General features: G+C 42.5%; 1 protein-coding gene across 4 annotated transcripts in view; it reads left to right on the top strand.

Moving 5' to 3' along the window:
• The first annotated feature begins 865 nt into the window (after positions 1 to 865).
• Positions 866 to 8,840, top strand: part of LOC109960503 (histone deacetylase 4-like) — a 52,121-nt gene continuing 44,146 nt past the window's right edge. Inside the window, exons 1-2 of one of the 4 annotated variants that reach the window (XM_020600658.1) lie at positions 866 to 2,187; positions 5,826 to 6,171. In XM_020600658.1, coding sequence (XP_020456314.1) covers positions 6,150 to 6,171 — 22 coding nt within the window. In that variant the 5' untranslated portion in view covers positions 866 to 2,187; positions 5,826 to 6,149. The other 3 variants (XM_020600657.1, XM_020600660.1, XM_020600659.1) reach the window with 3 other exon arrangements.

Raw genomic sequence — 8,840 nt, 5'->3', positions numbered from 1 at the left:
TGGTGATAGTGTGGAGGGAAGGTCACTGCTCAAGCAAGTACCCGAAGTGCCCTCAGATAAGATGAGGGATTGCCCTGACCTCTGAGCTCCCTGTAGAGGAAGAGGGTAAGTGAAAAGACAGTTGGTAACATTAACATTATTTGCCTTCACACAGAAAAAAATAGAGGGGCGACAGTGATGCGGTGGGTAGAGCAGTCATCTCCCAACCGGAAGGTTGAAGGTTTGAATCTTGGTGCCTGCAGTCCACATGTCGAAGTGTCCTTGGGCAAGACACTGAACCCCCAAGTTGCCCGTGATGGTGGCGCGTACGCACACAGCAGCCTGGGGCCCTCAGCTCCAAACAAAATTTCATTGTACATATCACAGTGACAATAAAATAAAGCTTCTTCTTCTTATAATGAACTATGTGAATATTATACCTAGATGTTAAAAGTATGGTCTGAGACAAAAACAGTGATTCCCAACAGGGATAACTTTCATGGACACTAGCTGATAAATGGAAAGGTTGTGCATTAACTCAAATCATTTGGAAAAATAAAGTTAAATAAAATAGAAATCACAATTTCATTAAAATATATCACAAATGGTCAGCTTTAGCTAACAAGTGAATTCTAGCATGTAGGCAAAATGCATGAAATAGTGAAAAGTAAACATTTCAAATAGTGATGTAAGCTAAAAGTAATGAATAAATATTTTTCAAAAAGCTGAAAGTGATTAATAAACATTTGAAATAGAAGTAGTGGACAAATCGTGAGATACAGTAGTTAAACATACATGGTTCAAATAGTGTTGTAATGAATAAACAGATGAAATATCAAACCTAATGTTTTACTTTGTACAATCATCACTTGTTGTTATTCTACATGATCTATTATTATTACTCTGTATGACACTAATCTTTAGTTACTGCTACTGTTTGTTGTGTGCAGGATATTCGTTTCATCTCCTGTCTTCCTTCTGTATGCTATATAAACCTGAGCATGTTGGCACAATAAATAAAGTGGTATCTTATAGCTATGAATAAAATGTTAAAATAGGTAGCTAAACTAAACTGTTGAAATAGTAGTTAGCTAAAAGTAATGGATAAATAGTCCGAATAGAAGAACCAGTGAGAGCAGACCTAACTCATAGCAGAGCTGCACTCTGTGAATAATGACGCTGTCTCCCTGCCTGCAGATACAGACTATGGAAACTGTTTAGCATATTACAGTAATCAAGTCAGCCAAACCAGGCAGCGGTGTTGCATTTTTTTCCTGTGGGTGGCTTCTGAGATGCTAAATCAAATATAAAGTAATGGAAAGAAGGCATTGGGGAAGGTGTTTCATGTTGTAATGAGCATGAATTGGATAAAAACATTTGTTTCATTTTACCACTGCTGGTTATGGAAAGCTCTGAACAATGACAGGCAGGTTAGTAATACTGCTCTCAGGCAACAAAGTCCTTCCTGTCACTGGTAATTTCAATACAAATGCAGTAATAATACAGTATAAAATGTGCAAAATACATAAAATTATTTTATGATGGGCCTGATTTGCTCTTTTCATTTTTTGTTTAACTAATTTTCCTTTAACACCAACTTGAAGAACTTCACAATTTGTGTTTTTAGCTTTGTTTGTTCTTTAAACTATTATAGCAACCAGTAGTAGATTTTGCATGGACACTACAGAAAAGTCACAAAAACTACAGCAACAAAGATCCAGTACTGGCACACAATAAATCTCAATATGAAGCATGCAAGAGTAGGCCTATTTACTTATACATGATGATATATGAATAATATAAAGCAGTAACAGGGGGTATAAAGCAGCATTAAGTGATTAAAAACAAAGTGATGACACCCAGGAAACTGCATGTTAGAACATCGCAGTGATATTTCTTACATTATAGGACGCCCAGAGACTTTTTCCTCATCAATGACCGTCACAACCTTCCTCCAGCCCAGCACACACACACGTATCAGGCAGTGGACACACTTTCGCCAGGCTAACCCCGCCTCTGGTAAATGCTGGGGCGCTCCATGTGACGCTGGGGCTGTAACAAAAATCCAGTATGGCGGAATCTGTCAGCAGATGAATTTTTTTCCGTCCCCCTCCTCCTGCACTGAGAAAAAGCCCAGAGTCTGACATGGGAGAGGACTGAGAGCCGTGCGGGACACATGTTGGGACGACTGGCCTCCTCCTGGCCCGTGTAGGTGAGTCCTGTCGGGATGAATGTGTCGCCGAGCTCCGCCGCTTTGATGCTCAGGGATGCGATGCACAGGCAGGATTTATCAAAACAATGTCCGGCTGAAGTTTCCGCTCTGCTCCGCTTCCCGGTTGTTTTTAACGTCTTCTTTGGCCCGAGTTGTATCTAAATCTGGTAGGAGTTATTTCACATCGTAATAGCATACATAAAAAATCCTAGGGTTTACTGGGCTGTGGCGGGCGGGAAGTGTGTAGGCAACACGGAGGGAACGGACAGGCGATGTTTATTATGCCGATTGTTGCTGAGCTAGTTGTAGCGCACGGCCGAGCCGTAGGCTTTAATGCAATATACACTGTACCAACACGCCTCTATTGCTTTATACCCGTGTTAGTGGCCAGAAAATCGTGTAAAATTAAAGCACAGGCCTGCGGGAGTGTGTGTTTGAGTGTGTGAATGGTTCGGGATGGGCGGTGGTAATTCTCTGCATGCGTCAATCTTTTTGTGAATGGGGGCGTAAGGGTTGTTGGAGCTCTTCAGAAAACATCCAGGCATCGTTTTACGGCTGTGTCGCCAAGCGCACGAAACGCTTTGTGAAAGGTAATATTTGTAAGGAGCGGAGATTTTTGTCGTAATATATCTTGGGGAGTTTGGACTGGAGTGCTGGGTCAGGCTAAACAAGTGTACCCACATCGTGACAGGCTTCTATAGCAGCTAGTGTCATGATTAATGCATCTTATGTGCTTGTTGGATGTTAATTGATGCTGTTTTTTGGTGTAATTTTCCACAAAAACTTCGGTTTTAACCTATTTCCAGGTCTCTGTTTTTATTATTTGGATGTCAGGGCTTGTCTCCCCAGATCTGTCACCCTGCATCAAGCAAGCTCTTTTTAGGGACAATGGCCTGGGACACACAAACACACACATACCCCTCCCAAGACAGATGAGCTGCCCTGGGAAATGTGTGTTGCCAGAGGCCCCCTGGAGTGTCAGCTATTCCCTGTGGCTCCCCCCCCCCTTACTTTTCTTTTCTATCACAAAGCGCAAATGTGCATGCGCTGTGCAGTGACCGACTTTTTTGGGGGGGTAATTTGTCCTGCGGCTGCACTATCTGGCCCTCTTGTCTTGAGACCCATGCCCCAAATGCGCGCGCGCACACAGACACGCATCCATCCCGCTTTTGAGGACCTCTGAGACCTCTGCCAACACACACACAGGGGTGTGCACATCCACACCACCCTCGTGCCTCCACCGCCACTCCCCACCTGCCTCACCCTCAGCCAGTTTTACCTCCTCTGTCTGTGGTGGTAAGGTTGACTTGATGCCTTGGGCTCAAGCTGTGATTATATTTGACACTCCTGCTCGATGTTTGAAGAAATCAGGCTACTCCCCAAAAACAAGAAAGAACAGCTAGTTATTTTTCATCACCATCAAATATACCAGTCAGTTACTTCCAAAAACAAAGAAAATATTTCACATGTTCATGAAACTAAGGGCTGTTCCACCCTTTTCTGTTAAAGGAAGCCGTGATACTTTTCCATGTTTTTTCTTATCTGTGAGCGTTCCAGTCAGAGCACAGCTACATCCACATCACTTATTGCCCGATAGGTTTACAGATTCTAGCAGTGCGAGCTTGAGGTTGAACTTGAGGTCGTATGGAGTTTTCAGTATTTGACTTTCAAAAACCCTGGGAACATGTGAAAAAACAGCTTGAAGCTGTTGATAAAAATAAGCTCTGTTTTAAGTGATCCTTTTTACAAACACTGCTGATGCATATCTCACTGCCATGTAAGAAGACAACTTTTAAATACACAAAATACAGGTGTTGCCACTTAAATACTCTACTGTATTACAACTCCAAACACAGGACTAACAGTACAGGACTTGAAAAACAAAACAATGGTTACAGGAAATTTACAAAGGAACAGAAGTGCATATAATGAATGTACAGGTCATGTGAGGGTTTGTTGAATATATACTGTAAGGTAGAGGAGGGTATAAACAAATAAATAACTAATAAAGTACTGGCAGTGTGTCCTGGCACTGGAGCAAGAATGAGGCCGGTCACCATCAGGTAGCTCCAGGGTGGCTCAGCAGGGATGGGTCCAGGGGAGCAGTAGTTGTTACTGGTATTGTGCAGCTCTGAGTTGCCCCCAGACCGTGAAGGAGAGAGCTAACCCACTGCGTGATCCCTCCCTAAACAGCTCCCAGACCCTGAGGAGGGAGAGAGCCTGTTTATTAGGGGGTTAGCAGTTGAGATGAGTGAAACAGTGACCCATGCTGTCCACCCCAGGGGCTCACCCCAGCTGCCGGGAACAGGGCGGAGTATCGTCTTGTTAACTCCTCTTGGTTTGTTGAAAAGAGGTTTTGGTTAAAAAAGGGTGAGAAGACAAATGGTCAAAATATTATAGCTCAATATTAATATAACAGTGACTAACACATTAATAGTTAGAATGTGTTCCATATTCTAATAATGCAGTAATAATATTGATCACCAATCTTCTGTTCAACAGTATCCGGCAGATACCGGAGATACCCTCCTCCAGGAAAAGAGAATTCAGCCTCAGCGGCTGTGTTCATGATCACAGAAAGTCCATTTGATTGATCACTAGTAAATGTGAAAAGCGCCAACAACATAGTGAGACAACATTTAGCTTTGACAACAGTCTCTTTTATGTCCTTGATCACTAAACTCTATTTGTGCAGGTGTGAATCATTGTCAAAGCAGTGTCTGTTCCTGTGTCAGTTGTCAGTCCACAGTGCAAGTACTGAACAATGATTTAACCATGGGTAGGACATTTCTAACATTCCAGCACTAGAATTTTGAGTCTTGCAGTTAAAACACTTATTATATTTGTGTAGTCATCTGACATTCAGAAGCAAAAGAAGTCAGCTTCTTAACATTGATGGCAAAGGGGGGGGGACATCCAGTTTACCTGTTTCTCTGGGGCTCTGTGTCACACCTGGTGCTAAATGGTTGCCTGACATTATAAAGGCTGCTTGCTCTTAAAAAAGACAGTCATAGGGCTGAAACTATTAGCTGATTAATTGATTAGTTAATGGGCTGAAAATGAATTCGGAATATGATGAGAAATTAATCAGGTAAACCTTTATTTTTGAGTTAAAATGCCGGCACTTCTGTGGCATCTGTGTTTTAGAGAATAGTAAACAAAATATCTTTGGATTTTGGACAGGTCATCTGATAAAACAAGACATATTTATAGGGCAAAAGATGAAGTGATTAATCAAGAAAGCAATCTAGGCCAAGTTTGTTTAATATGCAGATGTATTTGCTTTGAGCATAAACAGGCAGAGGTCTTTGAATGGCTGGAGATGAAGCCACATCAGCTCTAAACTGGAATCCAAGGCTTGATTTAACAGCTGTCATCTCTGAATCAGTGTTACTGAATGATCAATACTATAAATCACTGAAAATAACCTGTGTGTGAGAGACGCCCAACTTTTTTCCTCCCAGCACCTGTGCTGTCTTTTAAATTTAAATGTCTGTACCTCTTTGCATGACATTGAACCAGTGTAAATAAAAGCTGCCTTTTATCTGGTCCAAACTGGGAGTACTAGATCAGCAATTAGATACTTGTTTTAAACAGAAAGCAGTGACATCATCCTTTCTGTCCTCTCTGTTAGGTTGGTACCAGTGCTAGACTTCTGATTGGAGTAGCCAACTCACAAACCTCATGGGGATTGGCTGCTGCTGCTGGACGTCTGCTTCCTGTTTCCAGTCTTGAGGGATTCTCGAGGGACCGTCCTGAGTGTTGGATCAGCCTGAACACACACACACCCACGCACACACACACTCCACTGTTTTGGCAGGATACCGGCTTCTCGATTGCCACCCTGTAAATCACATCTGCGCTTGCACAAGCACACACATCTATTCTGCACAACACACACTGAGCCGGGTGCTCGCCTGACATACTGCGTGACACCCACTTGCCCAGCCTGGCAGCCATGACATCACACAGCCACCAGGGTAAGAGCTATGTCATTACCTGTCAGCATGAATGTGTTTGCTTTGTATAAGGTGTAAGTTTTACCCACTTTTCTTTTGCTGATGACATATGACAATATCAAAATATGAGCAAACAGCTTGGGGTCGGGGTAATTCCTCATATCTGATGTGACCATTTGGGGTCATTTTTTCCCTTATGTAGTTGTTCATTTGTGTTTATACGAAAAAAAATCTGCATTTGTGTCAGCTGGATACCATGGATGGAGTCGGTCACCCTGATTTCAGAATCGGCTAATGCATCTTACTGTAAGTCAGTGTTATCGGTCAAAGTTTTTTGCATCTTTGTATATTTGTGATGTAAGTACCCAAACAGCAGTGCAGGATACTGATTAAATAAAAAAACACCTTTCTTTTAAAGACTAAAAGTGACAGAAAGGCAGATGTAGATTACATTTTGTAGCGTCTTTGCAGCATCTCTGCTGAAAAACACCGATCCATCACTGTTGCTGGAACAGACTGTGAATCTTCAACATAGTTTGTAACTGTCACATGTGGAGTAATGACATTAAGGGAAAGCCCTCTGCTGCTACATCTGCCATATTGATATATGTGAACGTTTTGATTAGGGGCACAGACAGACCGCGGCTCACTAAAACGCAATAAAACATTTTAATCTGGTCTTATGACTGTTAACTGGCTTAATTCAATATGAATGAGCTCTGGAGTGTGAGAGAAAAAGTCCATAACACGGGCTCATTAAGAGAGACTTTCCTCGTTGACACCTAATCAAGCTCACTTTCGAAGCTTTGGCTCCTGTTCTAGTGAGCTGATAAATAATTCTGTAAGCAGCTGGCAGATGAAAAGGTTAGCTTCCTGCTCTGGTCGCTGTGGTACCTGACAGTGTCGGCCGTGTTTACTTTGTACACCTGGGAGTGTGTGCACTATAAATACCACAGCTGAGGTAGCCACTGGCCCCGAGGGATGTGAACAAGCTGCAGCCTCAGCCGGCGCTCTCGGCCCTCCACCATCGCCGTCCCTGGCTAATCTGAGCACACCAGACACTGTAGACAGTATATACGACTCAGGTGCACATGCTGTTTAGACTTCATACATCCATCCAGAGATGACAACTTGCCGTGGTGTCCACTCACTTTGCTTGTCCACAAGTAGGGCCATGATATTGTTAGATGAACCTGGGATTAGTGTAGCTCAACGGTTATCATTAGACAGACTGTCCACATGTTCACAGCCAGGGCTGACACAAGTAAAGTGTTCAGTGGTCAGAGCTGGGTGTCATCACCTTGGAGTAAACTATGATGAAATATTCAATTAATGTTCACTTATCTGTTTTAAGTGCCGTATTTGATTGGCTTTGAATATTTGGAAAATATTAAGTTAGAATGGTCCTAAAACAGTTATAAAATCATTCAAATTAGGGCAGCGAATGGATGGACTTTAGTGCAATTAAATTTAGTGGTCTGCGTGTTTTAGAACTGCTTTAAAGGTGTATTCCACTATGTTAGCATTGCACTTTCAACGGGGACTTGCAAGAAACAGATTTAAAAATAATCAAAGCAGCAGAGGCTGAAATATGCAGACTTTTAGTCTCTAGTTTGGGTCAAGCTCCAAAAGTACTGGATCCTACATGCTTTGTGTAAAAGTGGTAAAAATGAAAAGAAATCAGTGGTGCAGACTCAGTACAGTGCTGTTACAGATCAATCATTGCTTTTATAGTTTAAAATACTCTGATGAGACAAGAATGCAAGACCGGAAGCCTCACTCTTTTCCAAACATGGGCTGCAGCAGCTGATACAGCAGATAAACTAAGCAGCAAAATATAATAAGATTTAGCAGTTTATTTCCCAGCCTTCCACTGCCTCCACTGTCCCTGTAGAGGGCCAGAATAGGGCTGCCGAGGGTCACACTTAGAAATAAAAACAGTTGTGGGATTGCAGCTGTTTCTAACTGTCTTGTTTGCCTCTGAACAGCTTTCAGGGGAGACGATCTCGCTCCTCAGAGTGCTGCCAGGTGTGGCATCACTTTTAGCTGTTGCTTCTCCTGTTTGAATGACAGCTTAGAGACTCACTTGTTGGATGTTGGTGCACAGACGGAGACTGAAACAAGCAACTGAGAGACGTTTAAAGACTTAAACTGTTGAAGAATGTGTAACACCCCAACCTGGTGGTGCTCGCCAGGCTTGTCCTGTGGCTTCCTTTGACACTAAAATGTTTGTGGCAGGGATGCGTATAGAAGTGAGAAGGTGTAGGGTTGGGAATGTGTTCAGTTGTAAGAGATGCATCAGTTTCAATTTCTCTTTTACAATTGTTGTAACATACAACAGAATTGACCCAGTGGCTTCAAGTTGCATCAGGGTGGTTTGCCACTGTTAGACTGAATTTCTGTTTTGCACTGAGTGTAATTAAAACATAGGCTTTATTCTCAGGGTGAACAATGAGATCTTCAGATTCACGGCTTTGTTGTACTCTTGTATTTGCAGTGTGACCCAAAGCTGCCAACTTTCTTCTGAGCTCGCTTTGCACTTATTTGGAATCATTTAGCAGCCCTCTAAGTAAAGCTCTGAGTGTGTGTGTTCACCCTTGTGCAGCAGCTCCGGCTTGTCAGCGTGCCTGCTTGTGTGCCATTTTTTAATCTGTAAATGAGTTTCCTAGCATTTTGAATCAGGACTTGTT

The sequence above is a fragment of the Monopterus albus genome, unplaced genomic scaffold, assembly GCF_001952655.1.
Source record: "Monopterus albus unplaced genomic scaffold, M_albus_1.0 scaffold48.1, whole genome shotgun sequence".
Lineage (NCBI taxonomy): Eukaryota > Metazoa > Chordata > Actinopteri > Synbranchiformes > Synbranchidae > Monopterus > Monopterus albus.
This window is presented reverse-complemented; position numbering and strand designations above follow the sequence as displayed.